Source organism: Saccopteryx bilineata, chromosome 9, assembly GCF_036850765.1.
Source record: "Saccopteryx bilineata isolate mSacBil1 chromosome 9, mSacBil1_pri_phased_curated, whole genome shotgun sequence".
NCBI lineage: Eukaryota > Metazoa > Chordata > Mammalia > Chiroptera > Emballonuridae > Saccopteryx > Saccopteryx bilineata.
Window position 1 is genome coordinate 44446948 of NC_089498.1, and position 21876 is coordinate 44468823.

Below are 21876 nucleotides of genomic sequence, written 5' to 3' on the forward strand. Positions count from 1 at the left end.
CGTGACCCTGCCTCACTGCAAGAGAAGCTGGGAAATGTAGTCCTGAGTGCCCAGGAGAAGGAGATAGTTTGGGTGAGCACTGGCAGTCTGTTTGCACCCATTCATTCAGTGAGTGTTTGATGAGCACTTACCACATGCCAGGCATTGGGGCCACCGTGATGAAGAGAACAGACGAGCCCCTGTGCTCACAAGCGGACATACCAGTAGGGGCCAGAGGCGGTAGGAGATAAACAGGTACATCATGTAACAACAAGAACTCATTCTTGCTGGGAAAGGAAAAGAAAACAGAGCTAAGGGAAAAGGTGTCAAGCATTGGTCTTTAGGATAAAGTGGTTAGAAAAGGCCTTTGAGAAAGTGACCTTTAAGCCAAAGCCTGAATGAAGAAAGGGGTGATCCATGAAAGCCTCTAGGGGAGGAACATGGCAGGCAGAGGAAGCAAGTGCAAAGGCCCTGAAGTGGAGTGTGTCTGGCACGCTCAGAGAGCTGCAAGGAGGCTCGTGTGACTGGGGCAGAGTGAGCAGTGGAGGGAAAAATGAAGTTAGAGACCAGAACAAGGAACCAGATTGCTCGGGGGCTTTGGTGAGAACTCCTGCTTTTCTGCTGAGTGAGATGGAGCCATAGGAGGGTTCTAAACCAAGAGGGGTCCGGAACTGATGCAGGCATTCACAGCCTCCTTCTGGCTGCACGAAAGGAGCAAATGGGCAGGGTGGGGGCGGGGGGGGGGCAGGAGCAGGAAGACCAGGGAGGAGACTGCTGCGTGGTCCAGAGGGAGGCAGTGGGTGGAGCCCCAGAAGGAGGAGTGGCAGGTTCTGATCTGTTTCAAAGGTGCTGGTAATAGGATTTACTCTTGGACCGGACTAGGTGGGAGAGAAAGAGCAGTGTCCAGAAGCAGTGTCCAGAGTGACTCCAAGGCTCCAGGTGGGACAGCTGAAAGAATGGAGGTGTCATTATTGAGATGGAGACCAGCAGATTTAGCAGGGCAGGCCAGTGGCTCAGTTCTAGATATGTTGCTTGAACTATGAGCTCATGTTTATATACATTTCATCCCTCCAAGCAACCCCATGAGGTAGTTATTACCAACCCCATTTTACAGATCTGGAAACTGAGGCACTTGCCAATATCATATGGCCAATAAGTGAGAGAGCCAGAGGTGGAAGCTGTCTGGCTCCAGGGGTCACACACAGGGCATTAAGGATCCAGGGAGAGAACACTTGCCCCCACCTTGGAGTCTAGGGATAACACACTTCTCTTGCCTTCCAGGGAGAGCCTCAGTACTCCAGTCACTCCAGCAGCAATACCCTGTCCAGCAACGCGTCCAGCAGCCACAGCGACGATCGCTGGTTTGACCCTCTAGACCCTCTGGAGCCAGAACAAGATCCCCTCTCCAAGGGTGGTTCCAGTGACAGTGGCATTGATACCACCCTCTACACCTCCAGCCCCAGCTGCATATCTCTCGCCAAGGCACCTCGGCCAGCCAAGCCACACAAGCCCCCAGGAAGTATTGGCCTTTGTGGAGGTGGGCGCGAGGCCGCCGGGTGGTCCCACCATGCCAACAGGCGGCGGGAAGTCTCGCCCGCCCCTCTGGTTGCCAGCCAGAGCAAGGGCTACCGACCGAAGCTGTACAGCTCAGGCTCCAGCACCCCTACCAGCCTGGCCGGGGGCAGTTGCGACCCACCAAGGCAGACCAGGTAAGGCACTGCCCCTCGCTTCAAGCCCGTCGAAATTTTGACCCTTTTCTATTTCCCCCACAGTCTTTTTTTTTTTTTTTTTTTTCATTTTTGATGACAGAGCTAGAGAGAGGGACAGATAGGGACAGACAGACAGGAAGGGAGAGAGATGAGAAGCATCAGTTCTTCGTTGTGGTACCTTAGTTGTTCATTGATTGCTTTCTCATATGTGCCTTGACCAGGGGGAGCTACAGCAGACCAAGTGACCCCTTGCTCGAGCCAGTGACCTTGGGCTCAAGCTGGTGAGCTTTGCTCAAACCATATGAGCCCACGCTCAAGCCGGCAACCTCTTGGTCTCGAACCTGGGTCCTCCGCATCCCTGTCCGACACTATCTACTGCGCCACCACCTGGTCAGCCCCCCACAGTCTTGATGGCAGGGCCCCTCCCCAGAAACATGCTCACAGATATACAAACTTGCACAAGAGTTTGCTTACGGAGTTGGAAGGCTCATGGAGCATCTCCTGGTGCCCATCCACCAACCTTCAAGGACACTGTAGAGCAGTGGTTCTCAACCTGTGGGTCGCGACCCCGGCGGGGGTCAAACGACCAAAACACAGGGGTCATCGATACCTTTCTGTAAGGTATTTTTCCCCGCCGAGGGAGAACAGAGGAAAGATTGCAGCGTCTGTATAACAACTTTTCTCTGGAAAAAGCAAAAGACCTGCAGCCTCTCTCTACACAGGACATATGCACCAAGGCATTGGCCTCAGGCCTGCTTGACACAGCCCACAATGGACTTATGTTTAAAAAAAGGTGAAGCAGAAATTTCCCAAAACTGCCCTGGTCATATGGCCGTGTGGCTCAGTTGGTTAGAGCATTGTCCCGAAGCACAGAGGTTGCCATTTCTATCCCTGACCAGGGCACAGGAATGAATTGATGTTCCTTTCTCTCTTTCTCCCCCTCTCTCCCCTCCATTCTTTATGTAAGGTATTTTTCCCCACCGAGGAAGAAGGAAGAGGTGTAGCCACGAAGTGTGGAACAGCAAAAGCTTTATTTAGTACAGCGCATCCCGCCTGACAATGTTCCCTGGTCCCGGGGACAGGGGCCAGAGAAGTCGCATGGGCTGACCCGTGTGAGAGATATTTAAAGGGTCTCTAGGGTGGTTGAGCTAATATGACGTGGTGAAATCTCACTGGCTGGCAGACAGTTGCTCTTTTCCAAGGGACTCCTGGGAAGTTTCTTTTGGCGTGCATGAGTGTGGGTGATCCTAGCCAAAGTTCCCAGATCTGGGTTCCTCACATGACCTTCCCCCATTGCTGACCACCTTACACTTTCTCTCTCTAAAATCAATATAATAAACATTTTTTTAAGTCTTAAAAAAAAAGTTTCCCAAAACAGTTCTTAGCTTGACAGTATGTGAAGCATTTGGATCTAGTCACATCTTTTTAAAATGTTAAAATGATGTTTGATATCTCCTGAAATGATGTCATGACTTAGCAGTGGTTCTGTGGCAGATAGGATTTCAAAGTGCCCTATGTCAGATGAGTCCAGGGACCCAGAAGAAGGTGAAGGTGAGGGGGAGAGAGAGAGTGTCCAGTGAGTTCAGTGTCCATTCCAGCCCACTACCCTGGACAGATAGTCCTTAATCATTGAAATTCACGGACTCTTTTGACAACTCATTCATCTATTTATCCATTTACTTGACTCACAAATATTTCTTATGGATTTGTTATGTCCCAGGTACTGTGCTGGGAGCTGAGGAAAAATAATGAGCAAATTCAGATTAGGTCCCAAGCCCTCACCTCAGCCCCCCTCAACTGAGAGACAGGTAGGTGTGAGTCAGGTCATCACTGAGACAAATGTCAAAGTGCACCCACCAAAAGGGACTTGCCATCACAGGGTCCTAGGTGGTGCGGCACAGGCCTAGGTTAGTGACCTGAGTAACCGCGGGGTCGTGGAATCTGGCATAAAGGTAGCAGTGCTGAGGAGCCGATTGTGGCAGAGGCAGGAGGCGGGAAAATTACCCTGTGTCTGAGAAAAGGGTTTGCTGAACCCAGAAATGAAGACAATGAAATGAGAGAGGAGTCAGCTACAAAAGAGGGCCCTGCGGTTGGGAACTTTAATTTGCATACAGACAATTGATGCTAATTGCAAATCATTCTTATCTTTTCATTAAAGCTGCTTCCTGAAGTTTTCTCCTAGGCAACCAGGCTGTAGTGTAGAGCAGCGTTTCCCAAAATGGGGTGCTCGAGGTGATTTGGGTGGTACGGGAGGAAAATGTTGTATTTTAAATGGATGTATATTTGCTTTAATGGGTATTAAGGAAAGTGGTACCATTCATCCCCTGATTTTACAGATACTGCCTTATACAAGTTTAGGAAAATTAAATGAATTGATTTAAAGAAACATCTTCAAGCATCTTCATGGTAGATGAGAGTGTAGGCTCCAGGGTCAGCCCACCAGGACTCAAGCCCTCCCTCGGCCTTGTCTTGGCTGTGTGGCCTTGAGCAAATGACTGAATCTCTCTGGGCCCCAGTTGCTTCATCTGTGAAGTGGAGGATAAATCGCGTAACTATGTTGAAAGGATGTGGTGAGGGTTGGAGCTAAAGTGTGTAGAAAGTCCTTAGGACAGTACCTGGCAGTGGATCTCAGATCAAGTTGGCTGTCATTAGAATCACAGGGGATGTTATGAAAGATGAAGTCTGCCTCAAACTAACTAAATCAGAATGTCTTTCCTGGGCCAAACCTGTTACAGGCAATGAGGGGACACTGGTGACTGAGACAGCCTCGGGCCTCTCCGCTCAGGGCCCAGAGTCCAATGGGAAAGATAGACCCGTCCCCAAACAGAGCTGGTGGGGTCAGGAAGCACCTGCAATGAGGGAGCCCAGAGGAGGGGCCTGGCCCAGTTAGGGGAGGAGTTTTCCTGGATATAAGAGGTGAGCTAACCAGGGAACCAGGAGGGCAAAGTGTTCTAGTGTGCAAGACCACCTGAGAGTCTCAACCCCCCCTCACTGCACTGGTCCCCAATCTTCCCATCTCAGCAGGCTCATGTTCCCAGGTGGTTAGTGAGCATTCTGCTCAGGGCTCCCACATGTGCCTCTGCCTGCTACTGGCCACACTACTTCCTGCATCTGCCGTCACCAGCCCGTTCCCTTGGGCCAAGCTGGAGTGACAGCCCGCTGCCACATCTTGGCTCTTCCAGGGCAGGTACCAGTGCTCAGTTGCCGCCTTTGTCTCTACTTCCACAGCACTTGATAGGGTAGCACCGTACGTGCCTGGCTCTCTATGGGGCACTGCAGGCAGATTCAGCCCTAGCTGTCCTGGCACCGATCGGGTACCAGAGAAGACAGCAAGCCAATACTTAAAAATAATAATGAATGAGTTTTGCTAGGGGAAAGTCACTGAGGAGTCTCAGTGGGACCTGAGAGTAGATATGATCCAGGGCTGAAAGGGGCTGTGTCTGGCCTAGCCTAGAGGGCACTTTCCCTGAGTGAGTGTCATTTCCATCAAGGATGAGAGGAATGAGGAAGAGAGAACAGATAAAGTGATTTCTGGGGGTAGGGTTGTAACAGTATATAGTCTTGGCCTAGGATGCAGTTATATGGGTATTTGCTTTGTAACTGTTGAATTGTATATCTTTGTACACTTTGCTATATGTGGACAATTTTTTTTAAAAAAGAGAAAGGAAAGATGAAGTGTGGAAAGGGTGTCCCTGTGCAAGTAGCATGTGCAAAGGTCCTAGGTAAGGAAGAGGGTGGGTGTTGTCAGGTCACTGAGCACAAGCCCCATGACTCAAGTGTAGAAATTAAGGAGGGGGGATGGTTAGTTTGGGGATGTCAGCAGGACACAGACAGTGAGGAAAATTTTCAGCAGAAAGAATGGAGCAGACAGATTTATGTTCCGAAAGGTGGTGCTGGGCTATGAGGCTGAACATGAGTGGGAAGGAGGGGGGCCTGGACCAGAAGACAGAGTGACTGTGGTCCCTCAGTAAATGGCACTGCCAGGACATAAGGAGGGCAGCAGTCACAGGTCCAGGAGAGTGCCAGTGAGCTGTGCAGGAGTCAGGGCCATCTGCTGAGTGTCAGGAGGCTGCTGCAGACCGGAAAAAGTGAGATTGTTAGGAGAAGAGGCGAGTGGGACTGGGCAGGCCTGACCATTAAAGTATCCACTGTGTGCTAGGCACTATTCCCAACTAGTGGTGCAGCAGGGAACAAAGTCAGAATCGCCTCCATTATAGAGCTGACACTCTCCTGGAGAGACCAAGGCAGACAAAACAGACAGCTGAGCACCCATGTAATATTAATATGCCAGGTGGCAGTAAGGTCTGGAGAGAAAACTCTGGGCTACTCAGGAGGAGATAGATTATTTTGGAGCTAAAAAGAATAGATTTACCAGCAAAATTTGAGGGCTATTGGGAAAGGGATGGGCCTTTTCATACCCAAACAGGAAACCCTCACACACACTCATGCCTCTTACACTCCAGCCATGCTCTGAAGGTGCTGCAGCCTGTAGCAGCTTGTGCCCACTGATGACTTCAGTGACTCTGCAGACTCTTCCCCCAGACGTTCGTCATGGGAGCCTGGCTTCTGGGCACAGGGCCAGGCGCCAGCGCCTACTGTGGGCACTGCACTGGGCTGTGTGAGCCCAGGCGGGCAGCCACCTGGCCCCCTGCCCTTCTCCTGAGGCAGCACACACTCCTAACTCTCCTGGTTTCCAAAGCAATTTGTCAAAACTGTTTAAGCACAGTCAGGCTCTGGCTCCATGTGGAGCTGACAGCGCCAGGCGTTCCCCAGCAGGCAGGAAGCATGGGGCCTTGCATCCCCGGGCTGTGTTCCGGGAGTCTCCAGGATACCCTTCTGGGGGCACAGCCCCAAAAGGTAATGTGAGCGCCTTGGGATCCGCCGGGACCCACCCTACCTGGGTTAGCTAGGAGACTAGGGTCTCATGTGACAGTGACCTCTGAGAGTCACAGTCAAGTTGGGAAGAGGAACCCGGGCCAACTCAAGGGAAGGTGGGAGTCATGAAGAGACCTTGAAGGAGGGAGCAATTCAAGGTCCTGGGCGAATTCGGAAACAGCTTCCATGCAGCTGGAGCAGTGAGTAGGAGGGAGAGTGGGAGGAGCTTGATGGCAGAGGGGACAGACCAGATGGCATAGGGCCTACTGGGCATAGGGAGGATTCTGACTCCTACCCTAAGTGAGGTGGAGCCACAGAGAGTGCTGAGCGGAAGAGGGCTGTGATCTCACTCAGTATTCCCAGGCTCCTCTGGCTGTGTTTGGGGCGAGGCAGGAGGAGGCTGCTGTGGGGGTAGGCCGGCCGTGGTTGGTGGAGGTGGTGAGCACTGGTTGGATCGGCACTGATTTGACCCCATAGCCTCTCTGCTTTCACTCTCCGAAGACCTGCTGCTTCTCCTCCCAAGCCACATGGTAGAATGTGGCCAACACTGTCTCCAACACGGAAACATTATTTCAGCCACATGCAGGGAATGACTAACAAACCATGCTACACACCAGGTAGAGAGAGCGAGATTGGTCCTGCAGTTAAGGACAAGCAGCAGGGGGGACCTACAGGGGCCCATCTGAGGGTATCTAGGTGAGCAATGTTATTTCCTGGGGTCTGACTGTGCACAGAACACAGCTCCACCGCTAACCTACCGTGTGATCACCACCAGTTTCTCTGAGACTCCATGTTCTCATCTGTAAAATAGGAGTAGTGATAGGCTCTGTGGCCTAAAGCTGTGTGGATCAACTGACATCATGCATTAAAGTACTTAGCCTAGAGCCTTAGATATACCTGGATCCAAGAATATCAGCTGCTGCTAGATTTTATGTTCACTCACTAGGGATTGATCATGACCACTGTTGCCATTGAGAGTTCGGGCTGGTAATTAAAATAGGGTCCCAAGGGCTCTGGCCAGTTTGCTCAGTGGTAGAGCGTCGGCCTGGCGTGCAGAAGTCCCGGGTTCGATTCCCGGCCAGGGCACACAGGAGAAGCGCCCATCTGCTTCTCCACCCCTCCCCCTCTCCTTCCTCTCTGTCTCTCTTCCCCTCCCGCAGCGAGGCTCCATTGGAGCAAAGATGGCCCGGGCGCTGGGGATGGCTCCTTGGCTGCTGCCCCAGGCGCTGGAGTGGCTCTGGTCGCGACAGAGCGACGCCCCGGAGGGGCAGAGCATCGCCCCCTGGTGGGCGTGCTGGGTGGATCCCAGTCGGGCGCATGCGGGAGTCTGTCTGACTGTCTCTCCCCGTTTCCAGCTTCAGAAAAATACAAAAAAACAAAACAAAACAAAAAAGTAGGGTCCCAAGCCAGACTGCCTGCATTTCCATCTCGGCTCTATCCCCTCCCAGCTACATCATTTTGAGCAAGTTATTTATATCTCTAAGCCTCAGTTTCCCCACTTGAAACATGGGGATGGTGGTAGTTCCTGCCTCACGGGGTTGCTGAGGTAACCAAATGAAGTGACACCTGTAAGATGCTAGGAGCAGGGCCTGACCATGGCCACAGGCCTGGCACCAGCACTGTCACTGTCACTGTCACCTGCTCCCCCACTGCTCTTCCTCCTAAGGCGGGGTCATGGTGCCTGTCACCACCCTAGGCTACCTGTCAAGACCAGATCTTTGTACGTGTCCATACAGCTGTGTCATTTCTCCATCCAGCCTATGATTTTTAGCTTGTAAGCCACAAAGCCTTTTACTCCAACAAAATCTCCACTGCTCCTCCAAGGTCTGACTCGGCCTCTGGGTGAAAGTGGGCACAGAGAGCCAAGCGGGATGCCTCCCCAGTCCGGGCTGTCTGAAGCCCAGGCTTTTAGCCCCTGGGCACGCAACATCCCTTTGTAACTGCAGCCCGGGGAGCACATCCCTTTGTAACTGCAGCTCAGGGAGCACATCCCTTTGTAACTGCAGCTCGGGGAGCACATCCCTGGCTCCCTCGCTTGTGAGAGCACTTTGCACATATGAATGAGTTCATGAGACAGGTGCTGCCGTTGCCTCATTTCTCAGAGGAGGGAACAGGCTCAATGAGGGAAGGGACTCGAGTGAAGCTTGCAGTGTGTCATTTGGAGCTGGGATCGGAACCCGAGTTAGGTGAGCAGCACAACCCGTGTTCTGATCCACTGCCTGGTGCTGCCTCGTTTTTCAGGTCAAAGCTAAGGCCTAGGGTGGACACCTGTCCACTCTGCAGCTTCAGAAAGAACGTTCACTCTGTGGGTTGGTAAGTAGGTGAAGAACTTCACCATGCCATGGGCATCAGACACTGCTCATGGTTCATGGATGTGGGGAAGGGGTGCCTGCCTCAGGGGCTAGACCAAGGTGGACAGCATATTCAGGGGAGTAGTTCTTGGTGGAGGCCATGCCATGAGCCAGGTACCATCTAGTCCTGAGGCTTAATAAGGGTGAAGACAGGCACAGTCATGAGAATACCTTTGGCTATAAGTAACAGAATAATCCCAGTTCTGTTGGAGGAAGGCTCTTAGCTCATAGAATACCAAGTCTCAAATTAGGAAATCCCGCAAAGTTGGGTAATTTCTTGACTCAGACCCAGGTTCTTTCCCTTGTTTTCGTCCTGCCTCTGTTGGTCTACGAGCTGCTTCCCTCACAGTCCCAAAGTGGCTATAATTCTACCCGTCACACTGTCCAGTGGAAGAGGAAGGGTTGTTTTCTGCAAGTGTTTTTTGTTTGTTTTTTAAGCGAAGAGAAATCATTGCCCAGCAGACAAAACACTTTCTCTGTCTTTCTCTTTTTCTTCCTCTCTCTCTCTCTCCGCCTCCCCCTTGTCTCACTGGCCAGAAGCAGTTCACAGGCCCATATCACACCGATTTCATACAAGTGGCATCAACCAATCAGGATTTTCCCCCTTCGGTAGGTGTTAGGTCACTATCCTCAAGCAAGGGATAAGTAAAATCAGCATTCATATGTAGGGTGAGGGGGGATTAGGGTGACACCCCCAGTTTCTACCCCAGGGGACAGACCCATCTCAAAAGAGGCACATGAGCCTGATGGGTGATGGCACAGTGGTGAGTGCTTTCCTGTCCCAGGACTCTGAGGGCCCCAGTCGAAACCCCACAGTCAGCAACTAGAGCACAGGCTCGTCGCCTTGAGCACTGGATCATCGATATCCCAAAGTCGCTGGCTTGAGCAAGGGATCACTAGCTCTGCTAAAGCCCTGGGTCAAGGCACATATGAGAAGTAATCAATGAACAACTAAAGTGAAGCAACTACAAGTTGATGTTTCTCATCTCTCTCCTCCCTCTCTCTTGCCCTTCCTGTCTCTCTCTCTAAAAAAATAAAATAAAAAAAAATAAAAAAAATAACAAAAGCCAAGTATGGAGCCGGCTGGCAGACACAAGGGGTATTCACCCTTTTCGCTTCCTTCTTTAATCTCGTGTATTTTAGCTCACAGAAGTTGAACATGCCTGGTGATAAGGTAGAGAAAATATGTGCTGCAAAAAATAAAAGTGAGGGTGAAATCATTTATGATATGTTCATACAGTGGACCCTCTGCAGCCATTGAAGAGAGAGGGCCTTGGGAATAAACACACAATACAGTGGACAGATGTGTTATAGAATTGTGCACCTAAAACCTGTGTAATTTTATTAACCAGTGTTGCCCCAATAAATTCAACTTAGAGAGGAGAGGCCTTGTATGGACTGATATGGAGAGATCTCCAGAACATATTGTTACGGTAAAAGCCAGGTACAGAGCAAGTTTACAGTATGCTGCCATTTATTTTACGGAGAGAGGTTGGGGGGATACGCACTCCATCTCGCACACATGTGCTTGCTTCTGTATGCATAGGTGCTCTCTTAAAGAGGAAGGGTGGGCCAAGGTTGCCTCGAGGAGGGAGCCTGAGGTATCAGAGGGCACTTCCTTTGACCCTGTGCCATTTTGGTAGTTTCATTTGACTGTTCTGTACAGGTTCCCCATCATTATCACATTCAGTGATAATCAGCGTGTGCTCCTCCAGCAACTTTTACCAAAGTTGTATCAGCCCAGTTCTTTCAAACATTTTTGACCATTCCCCTCAACAGGAAGGCATTTTCATTACAATCCAGCATGGACATTGCTAGTGAAGATCCACAAACCACGTGATGTTCACTGACAATTTCATACTAGTCTTTCTTTTCTTCCCCCTTAATAATGGTCAAGACCCACTAAATTGATTTCATGACCCATAGTTGGGGGGAAAACACATACGTTTCTTTTTGTAAAAAAGACAAAACAAGCCTGACCAATGGTGGCACAGTGGATAAAACATCACCCTGTGATTCTGAGGTCCCAGGTTTAAAACCCCGAGGTCGCCAGCTTAAGTGCAGGATCACCAGTGGGATCAACATGATTCCATGATCTCTGGCCTGAAGCAAGCCCAAGGTCACTGGCTTGAGCCCAAAGGTTGCTGACTTGAGCAAGGGGTCACTAGCTTGGCTGGAGCCCCCGGGTCAAAGCACATATGAGAAGCAATCAAACCTGACCAGACAGTGTGCCGTGGATAGAGCAGCAGTCTGGTATGTTGAGGACCCAGTTTTAAAACCCAGAGGTTGGGCTCGTCTGGTTTGAGCACAGGCTCACCAACGTGAGTGTGCGATCATAGACGTGACCCCATAGTCACTGACTTGAGCCCAACCTCGCTGGGTTGAGCAAGGGGTCACTGGCTCAGCTGGAGTTTCATGGTCAAGGCATGTATGAGAAAGCAATCAGTGAACAACTAAGGTGTGTTGCTACTACGAGTTGATGCTTCTCATCTCTCCCTTTTTCCCTCTCTCTCTCTCAAAAAAAAAAAAAAAAAGATAACAGAAAATGTCCAACGATCTACAATATATGTGCATTTGAAAAAAGAAAAAGGAGACTGGCCTGTGGTGGTGCAGTGCATAGAGTGTCAGCCTATAATGCTGAGGTCACTGGTTCAAAACCCTGGACTTGCCCAGTCAAGGCACATACGACAAGCAAACAATGAACAACTAAAGTGAAGCAACTGAGTTGATACATCTTGTTCCTCCATTCCCCCGTCCTCTCTAAAATCAATAAATAAATATATATTATTTTTAAGGTGAGAGGAGAGGAGGGGAGACAGTGAGGCAGACTCCCACATGCCTCTGACCGGGATGTACTGGACAACCCTATCTGGGGCCGATGCTCAAGTACCGATATATCTTTAGTGCCTGAGGCCAATGTGTTCCAAGGGAGCTCTCCTCAGCACCCAGGGCCATGCTCGAACCATTCGAACCACTGACTGAGGGAGCAGGAGAGAAGCAGATGGTCACTTCTCCTGTGTGCCCTGACCAGGAATCAAACACCCGGGACGTCCATACACTGGGCTGACACTCTATACACTAAGCCACTAGCCAGGGCCTAAATAAAATATCCTTAAAAAAATAAAAGAGCAGAGTCATGCTTTGCACCATGCCTTGTTTCCACTGTAGCTCAGACATCTGTCCTCATGTACAAACAAATCTACCTCATTCTTTGCACTGCCTATGTAGTTTTTGGTCATATGGGATTGTTTGGAATGATCTCTTTAATCCTTTGTGAACATTACCATGTCCAACTTCTCTTTTTTTTTTTAAAATTTTATTTATTTTAGAGAGAGGAGAGAAAGAGGAAGGGGAGGGGAGCAGGAAGCATCAACTCGTAGTTGCTTACCTTATGTGCCTTGACCAGGCAAGCCTGGGGTTTGAAACCTGCGACCTCAGCATTCCAGGTCGATGTTTTATCCACTGCGTCACCACAGGTCAGGTCTCCAGCTTTTCTTAATTACACACACCACTGGAGTGATCATCCAAGAACATGTGCCTACAGGTACTATTGCAGGCTTTTCTGTGGCATGGGTTTCTGGGAGTCGTGTGTTAGGTTGATGCTGTTCATTCTTCAGTTGGCTCAGACGCCATTGCCTCCTTGTGGGAAGCCCTCCTGACCACCCTAGACAAAGCCCATTTCCAGTGTTATATACTCCGTGGCTCCCTGGATATCCCTCCACAGAGGCACAGCCGAAGCCCTGTTACTGGATGTTGCTAAATTGTAGAAAACATATAGTTGGAGCTTGCTTTTTTTAATTTTAATCTAGTCTGATAGTCTTTTCCTTCTAATTGTAGTATTTAAACATTTACATTTAATATAATTATTAATAACTGATTTGCATTTGTCATTTTGCTCTTTGTTTTCTATATGTTTATCTTTCCTGCTCCTCCGTTCTTTCATTACTGCCTTCTTTGTGTTAAATAAACATACTTTAGTGTACTCTTTGGGTTCTTTTTGATTTTGGGCTTTTTAAATTGTTATTAGTGTCTATGCATCTTATCAGGGTGATTCAGATTAATACTAACTTTTTTTATTAAAATATTTTTTAAATATTTTATTCATTTTTAGATAGAAGAGAGAGAGAGAGAAGGCGGGAGGAGTAGGAAGCGTCAACTTGTTGCTTCTTGTATATACCCTGAGCAGGCAAGTCCAGGCTTTCAAACCAGCGACCTCAGCATTCCAGGTCGAAGCTCCATCCACTGTGCCACCACAGATCAGGCCATACTAACTTAATTCCAATAAAGCATAGAAACTTTTCATCAGTATATCCCCATTCTCTTCCTCTCTTTTGTGCTATTTTGTTATGTATATAATTTACCTCTTTGAGGAAGTTGGAGAAGAAATAAAACATAAATCTATAGAGCCTTTTATTCTAACCTGCAAATTTACCATCTTGGATCCTTCGTTTTCTCTCATGGATTCAGGGCACCACCTGCAGTCATGTCCTTTCAGCCTGAGGGCTCCTTTTATTATTTTTTAGGCAGATGGGCTTGCAATGCATTTTCTCAACCTTTGTTTATCTTGGAAAACCTTATTGCCATTGTAATGCTACTCCTCTGTGTGTGTGACAAATCCTATTTCTATTAATGCTTTCAAGATTTTTATCTTAGTCCTTGACTTTCAGCTGTTTTTCTGGGTGGGAATGTCTTGGCATTTATTCTGCTTGAGATTTGTTGAGCTTCTTAAGATGTGTGCATGAATGTTTTTCATCAAATTGGGAGTTTTCATCAATATTTCTTCAAACATTTCTTCAAACATTTCTTCTTCCTCTTTCTCTCTTCCCCTCCTGGAACTCTTGATGTACATATGTTGAGATGCTTGATCCTGTCCCAGAGGTTCTGCTGTGGCTGAACTTCCCTGTTCATGGAGCTGGGCAGGGGGTGAAAGGAACCCCAGGCCCAAATGCCTCAGATGTTTCTCTCCTTACCTGAAGTTCAGAAGTTTTTTTTTTTTTTTTAATTTTTATTTATTTTATTTTTTTACAGAGACAAAGAGTGAGTCAGAGAGAGGGACAGACAGGAACAGACAGACAGTAACGGAGAGAGACAGGAACGGAGAGAGATGAGAAGCATCAATCATTAGTTTTTCGTTGCGCATTGCAACACCTTAGTTGTTCATTGATTGCTTTCTCATATGTGCCTTGACCGCGGGCCTTCAGCAGACCGAGTAGCCCCTTGCTGGAGCCAGCGACCTTGGGTTCAAGCTGGTGAGCTTTTGCTCAAACCAGATGAGCCCGCGCTCAAGCTGGCGACCTCGGGGTCTCGAACCTGGGTCCTCTGCATCCCAGTCCGACGCTCTATCCACTGTGCCACTGCCTGGTCAGGCCAGAAGTTTTTTAAGCATAAATGATTCTTGGATTGTTATATGTCCTTGGTCAGTTTACAGAGTGCTAAAATTACTGTTTTTGTCAAATTGTACTCAGAAGGGAGAAGATTTGCCAATCTCTTCACGCAGCCATAGTCAGAAGTCCCACTCCTTAATATTGCTAACATGCCTGACCTGTGGTGACAGAGTGGATAGAGCATCGACCTGGAACGCTGAGGTCACTGGTTCGAAACCCTGAGCTTGATGCCCTGGCCAGATAGCTCGGTTGGGTGGAACCTCATCTCGGAGCACAGAGGTTGCCAGTTCAGTTCTCTGGTCAGGGCACACACAGGAACAGTTCAATGTGCCTGTCTCTTTCTCTCCCTGCCTCTCTCAGAAACAAAACAAACAACTACAATAAAAACCAAAAAAACCCTGGGCTTACCTGGTCAATGCGCATGACAAGCAATCAATGAACAGCCAGAGTGAAGCAACTATGAGTTAATACGTAACATCACCCCCCTTCTCTCTGTAAAATCAATAAATTAAATCTTTTAAAATATTGCTAAACTTGGTTTTCAAAAAGCATTTATTGATTTATATTCCAAAGGCATTAATTTTCTCATTAAATACCTCTTAACTTGATTTTTTTTTGTTTTTTATTTTTTATTCATTTTAGAAAGGAGAGAGAAAGGGAGAGAGAGAGAGGAGAGAGAGAGAGAAGGGGGGAAAAGCAGGAAGCATCAACTCCCATATGTGCCTTGACCAGGCAAGCCCAGGGTTTCAAACCGGCGACCTCAGCATTTCCAGGTCGACGCTTTATCCACTGCGCCACCACAGGTCAGGCCAATACCTCTTAACTTGAAATGGAATTGGAATTTTATTCAAAAATTTTAAAAAGTCGATTGCCTTAGTGGTGTAAGCAGTCGGGCCTCCAAGAGTTGGGTCCTAGTCAACAATATGAGGTTGGTTGTAGCATTAATTCCACAGGAATTTAGCATTTGGGAAATTAAACTGTCGTTTTATTTTAGACCAGCTGGAACAGCACCTGATGTGTAGTACGTGCCTTTAAATTTTTTTGAATGAATGCCTAACCGGTGGTGGTGCAATGGATAGAGCGTTGACCTGGGACGCTGAGGTCCCAGGTTTGAAACCCTGAGGTCACCAGCTTGAGCATGGGATCATCTACATGATCCCAAGGTCGCTGGCTTGAACCTGGAGTCACTGGCTGAGCAGGGGGTCACTGGCTCAGCTGGAGCCCCCCGATCAAGGCACATATGAGAAGCAATCAGCGAACAACTAAAGTGCCGCAACTACAGGTTAATGCTTCTCATCTCTCTCCCTTTCTCTCTCTCGCGTGTGCACTTAAAAAAAAATTGAATAGAGAGCTACAAGATATATTTTAAGTTCAGAAAAACTCACAAGTTACAGAACAATATATTCACATGATCTTAGTTATATAAAAACATAATTCTTCCACTAATCCACCTCCCCCCCCAAAAAAAAAGGTCCTATTTCTCTTATTGTATATATTTGTAATACGCAGGAAAAGGTTAAGGCTGTAGAGTACACTGTAAGCCACGGTTGCCTATAGATAGGCAGGCAGGACCCCCACTTTCAGATGTGTAGATTGTACCCGGGAGACAGGGAATCTCACAGGGGGGTCATCCACCCACCATGGTGACATTTTTAGATTCCCATAAAGTTACCAAATGTGCTAGAAGGGCATTCCTGGGGTGGGACTGCATGCTGTGCAGGCAGCTTGCATTTAGAATTTTCTGCAGCAGTAATGTATTTGTGTTGCTCATGTGACACAAAAATTTTTTATTTCCCAAGAGTGAATTTAAACAGATTGGCCCTAACCAGATAGTTCAGTTGGTTAGAGTGTCACCCTGAAATGTAAAGGTTGTGGGTTCAGTCCTCAGTCAGGGCACATATAGGAACAGATGGATGTTTCTTTCTCTCTCTCTCTAAAATCAGTAAATCTGAAAGTTTTTTTTAAACGGATTGGTGTTATGACGTAGGATGTTTTTGATTACTGTACTGATGCTTCTGTCTTTACTTTTCAGTGATATGAACACGAGGGCTGGCTACCCTGCTTACAAAACTACCAGTGCAGAGACTCCTCGGCCTTCACAGCTGGCCCAGTCCAGCCCTTTCCAGCTCTCCACCTCTGTCCCCAAGTCCTTCTTCTCCAAGCAGCCCGTGCGCAATAAACACCCAACAGGGTGGAAGAGAACAGATGAGCCCCCGCCACGGCCACTCCCCTTCACTGACCCAAAGAAGTAAGTACCTGGGCTCCCAGGAAGGCACTGCGGGAGCCCAGTCTGGGTGTCTTGGGGGAAGAGGGTGACTCCTCAGTCACCCATCATCAGAACACTGTGCCAGTCTATACACTGAGAATACAGCTGTCAACAGGCGCATAGAGGTCCCCACCTTTAGGGAGCTAGTATTTTGGTTGGGGAGACAGACAGTAAATAGGATAACAAAGAGAAGTATTTATGCCTCATCGGTGGTGGCGCAGTGGATAGAGCTTTGACCTGGGACACTGAGGTCCCAGGTTCGAAACACCAAGGTTGCCTGCTTGAGTGCAGGCTCTTAGAAGTGTGGGGTCATCAACATGGTCCCATGTCACTGGCTTGAGCCCAAAGGTCACTGGCTAGGCTGGAGCCCCCTCATCAAGACACATATGAGAAGCAATCAGTGAACAACTAAAGTGCTGCAATTACAAGTTGATACTTCTCATCTTTCTCCCTTCCGCTCTCTTTCTCTCTCTCTCTCTTTCTGCCTCTTGCAAAAAAAAAAAAGAAAAAGCATGCAGTAGGTCAGACAATCTGGATGATGAGAATGTCTAGATGTCTGGATGAAGAGAATTTCAGACAGAAGGAATAGCAACTGCAAAGACCCAAGGCAGGAGCGTGGTTGGTCTGTGGCAGGAAAGCCAGTGTGGCTGGAATAGTGTAAGCACACAAGGTCAGAGAGGTGATGGGGGAGACCATGGAGGGTCTCGAGGGGCACCTCGAAGGGCCTTGGCATCTGCTATAGCTGAGGTGGTGCCATGGAGGGTGTGGAGCGGAGTAGGAACGTGATTTAAACTGGCTTTTCATGGGATCCCTGCAGCTGCATGTGGGGCAGGACCTGTGAGGAGCTGGTGTGATGGTCCAGGCAGGAGACAAGGGGGCTGGAACAGGGCGGAGGCAAAGGAGGAGAAAGGCTGCTTTAGGCTAGATTCTCTACAGTAGGAGTGGACCGGGTTGCTGACAGATTGGCTGTGGTATGAGAGAGAGGTGGAGAGGTAGAAGATGGTAGCAGCCCTTGTAGCCTGAAGAGTACGTTTGCCGTGAACCGAGATGGGGCCGAGCAAGGAGCAGGCTTGGGTGGAGCTCCAGAGCTCTTTCTCGATGGGTTACATTTGCAATGTGTGCAAGACACCGAGGAGGCGAGGCAGTCAGGGAAGGAGTCTGGGGCTCAGGAGAGAGAGAAATGTGGGTGGAAAGAGAAATGTGGGTGTTGTGAGCATAAAGGCATGCGTCTGAAGGAGCTCACTGAGGACCAGGGTGTGGGAAGAGAAGAGGGGAGGTATAAGACTGAGCCTGAGGGCCCTCCAGGTTCAGGAATGTGAGGAGGAGCCCAGGCAAGTGGGGGGTTCCGGGAGCCCACACAGCATGGACTTGGAGCGGTCAGGTGGGGTGAGTGTCAGAATGAGCCCCGGAAAGTGACACGGTTCAGGCGAGCAGGGTAGAGCAGAATTGGAGGCAGCTATAGGCAAAGCTCATTGGAGGCATTTTTAGGTAAAGCAAGAGAGGAGAGGAAATGCAGATAAGAACGGGCTTTTATCTTTTAAGGTAGATGGATATGATATCTAGTATTTATTAAGTATTCACTTTCTGCCAGTCTCGGTTCTAAGCTTCTGTATGTCAGTTCAGTGAGTCCTCACAATCTTCATGAGGTGGACCTATGATTCATCCTGTTATACAGATGAGGTAGCTGAGTCCCAGACTTACAGAGCTGGTAAGGGATGGAGCTTGGATCAGAGCCTGGGAACCCTGGTCAAGGCTCCTCTTCTTTTTGGTGGGAGCAGATCTGTCCTCCTCCATCCTGTTTGTAACATGGTCCTTCATGACCTGAATATAACCGTTCAAATATGTGCATGACAGAGTTCATAAGGACAGAGGTATCGGGAGACAAGCTTGGTCCCTGGAGACTGCTGTGCTCACTCTGAGAATCCAGGTCACACACCTGATGGCCAGGCAGGCCCTCTGAAAACTAGGTTCTCATCCTGCACTTCCCTGATTAAAACCCCAGTGCCCCCCCCCCCCCCGCTCCCAGGATGAATGGTCAAGTATCACGTTTACTGAGCCTACTTTGCACTAGGCACCAGTGCACCATGTGTTTTGCCCAAACTCTTGCCCAAACTGCCCCTCATCCCCTGCCCTCATGTCTTCCCACCTTCCCTCCCGTTCATTCCCATCCAGTCACACTAGCCTCTTGCCATTCCTTAAACTCACCAAATACAGGCCAACCTCATGGCCTTTGCAGGGGTTCTCCAGTGCCTGGACTGCTCTCCCCCCAGATCTTCTGGCTAGTTTCAGAAGGGCTGTGTCTAATGCCACCTCCTCAAATGAGCCTTCCCAGCCTTCCATAGCCCTGCCATCATTCTGTCACTCTCTGTCCCACTGCCTGTTGCCCCAGGGGAAAGCAGGTGCTACTGTCTTGGTCGCTTGCAGCCTGCCTGGCACTCTGAGTGCTCCAGCAGTGGATGTAGGAGCCATGCATCTCCTTCTCACTTCAACCCCATAAGAGCCTGTAAGGCCCCCAACTTTTCAGCATGGCCAGAGGGCTAAGCCCTGCCGACCTGTTACACTTCACAATGGCATTTGCTCTGGCCGCCCTTCCCATGCATGCTGTTCTACCCAGGTGCCCCCACACCCAGCGCACTGCTACCCCCTGTATTTGTGCGCTAGGGCTGCCGAGACAAAGTACCACAAACTGAGTGGCTCGACAACAGAAATGTCTCACAGTTGTGGAGGTTAGAAGTCCGAAAGCAAGGAGTCCGCAGTGTTGGTTCCTTCTAAGAGCCATGAGGACAATCTGTTGCTTTTCCCCTCACCGCTCCCCCACTCCCCCGCACCTCTCCCCTGCACCGCCCCTCACCCCCATCGCCGCTTCCCCCACTCCCCATACCACCCCCCTCCCATTCCCCCCCTGCATCACTCCCCCACTCCCCCCCCCGCAACTCTCCCCCCACCCCCATCACCACTCCCCCACTCCCCCCGCACCACTCCCTCCACTCCCCCACTCCCCCCACACCTCTCCCCTGCACCGCTCCCCCACTCCCCCCCACCCCCATCACCGCTCCCCCACTCCCCCGCACCACTCCCTCCACTCCCCCACTCCCCCCACACCTCTCCCCTGCACCGCTCCCCCACTCCCCCCCACCCCCATCACCGCTCCCCCCACTCCCTGTACTGCCCCCCCCGTCTCCCATTCCCCCACACACACCGCTGCCCCCACTCCCCTCATACTGCTCCCTACTCCCCTCACCCCCATCACAGCTCCCCCCACTCCCCTGCACCACTCCCCCCACCCCGCACTGCTCTCCCCCCCACACACCTTTCTCTCTCCCACACCGCTCCCCCATACCAGTCTCACAGCTTCTACTGATTTGCTGGCAATCGAATTTCTTGGCTTTCAAAGGCATCACCCAATCTCTGCCTTCACATGGCATTCTCCCTGTGTATATGTCTCTGTCCACATTTCCCTGTTTGTGAGGACACCAATAATAGTAGATTAGGGTCCTCGTTAATGGCTTCATTTTACCTCTGTAAAGACCTCACTTCTAAATAAGGTCACATTCTGAGATTCTTGTGTTTAGAACTTAAGTATGTCTTTGTGGGGGGACCCATACCACCAACCCCCAGGTTTCAGTCAGCACAGGTATGCCGCCCTGGCAGAAGCCCTCCTAACCCCATCCAGGCTCAGCCCTCCTGCTAACCCCGTGTTGCTTCCCTTCCATGGCAGATATCCCAGTAGGCTCAGTGCCTTTCTGTTGCACCTCCTGGGCTGAGAGATTTGGGAGAGCAGAGACACCTGAACCCCAACCAGGGCCCAGTATGCAGTAGGTGCTCAGAAAATAGACCTGGACGCATGACAACATGACAATCCTAAACAAACAAACAACCACCTTCTTTTTCCCAGGAAGGCTTTTACTTCTGTGTGTGTGTGTGTGTGTGTGTGTGTGTGAGAGAGAGAGAGAGAGAGAGAGAGAGAGAGAGAGAGAGAGAGAGAACATGTAGACTAAATGCATAAAATATTTGGGGACATAAATAGTTTCATGGATTCTTATAATACTCATTAATTGATACATACATTTTTATCATATGCATAAGATACTATGTTAATTTAGAATTATTCTTTTTTTTTAAGATTTATTCATTTTAGGGAGGAGAGGCGGGGGGAGGAGCAGGAAGCATCTACTCCCATATGTGCCTGGATCCAGCAAGCCTGGAGTTTCAAACCAGCGACCTCAGTGTTCCAGGTCGATGCTTTGTCCACTGCACCACCACAGTCCAGACATTCAGAATTATTTATTTTGTCCACGTACACCCATTTCATAAAGCTGTCTTATTCAAGCTCTCCCTGAACATTTTGGCGATTGTATCTTTGTCATTGTTAGAAACACTTCTGAGTCTCTAACCTAGTTTTTCCAGAAAACATTGTCACTTTCAGCTAAATTGTTTGAGACTAAACATGTTTTGTTTGTTTGTTTTTGCGACAGGGACAGAAAGAGACGAGAGAGGAACAGATAGGGAAAGATAGACAGGAAGGAAGAGAGAGAGAGATGAGAAGCATCAATTCTTCATTGTGGCACCTTAGTTGTTCATTGATTGCTTTCTCATATGTACCTTGACCAGGGGACTAGAGCAGAGTGAGTGACCCCCTGCTCAAGCCAGCGACCTTGGGCTTCAAACCAGCGACCTTTGGGCTCAAGCTAGCAACCATAGGGTCATGTCTGTGATCCCACACTCAAGCCGGATGAGCCTGTGCTCAAGCCAGCGACCTCAGGTTTCAAACCTGGGTCCTCCACGTCTCAGTCTGACGCTCTAGCCACTGCACCGCCACCTGGTCAGGCTCAATATGGTTTTTTTTTTAATCTTTGTGATGAAATTTAATCTAAATTTTATCTCAAGGCATAAGAACCCATTTGCATAACTTATTTACCTACATTTACATACCTGCTCTGTCAAGTACTGTTGTAAGCCCTTTACCTGCATTAATTCATTTAATCCTCACTACAGAACAGTGATATATAGGTACCTTTGCATCCCATTTTCCAGATGAGAAAAATTGAGGTGAAGAATGGTTAAATCATTTGCCCAAATTCAGTCAGTTAAGTTAATCACTGCAAATATTATGATTGTTGGTTTTAATTTTTGTCCCTGCAGTGACCATATATTATAAGCTCATCCCTCTCCCCTAAGGTAATTACCACATCTAGTTACTATATTTCTTTGCCACCTTTTTCATTGATTCTGGTCATGATGAGGCTGTGCATCTCCCAGAGGAATGACAGTGGTTGCAGCCAATGCAAAGATCCCTCCCTTCAGCCACGCCG

The 21876-nt window shown here is 49.1% G+C and overlaps 1 protein-coding gene across 7 annotated transcripts in view; it reads left to right on the top strand.

Moving 5' to 3' along the window:
• SIPA1L3 (signal induced proliferation associated 1 like 3) overlaps positions 1-21876 on the top strand; it is a 337072-nt gene that overhangs the window by 287927 nt on the left and 27269 nt on the right. For all 7 annotated transcript variants that reach the window (XM_066242143.1, XM_066242139.1, XM_066242137.1 and 4 more), the window contains 2 exons: positions 1261-1688; positions 16331-16546. In XM_066242143.1, the coding sequence (XP_066098240.1) occupies positions 1261-1688; positions 16331-16546 (644 nt within the window). The remainder of the gene's footprint in view (positions 1-1260; positions 1689-16330; positions 16547-21876) is intronic.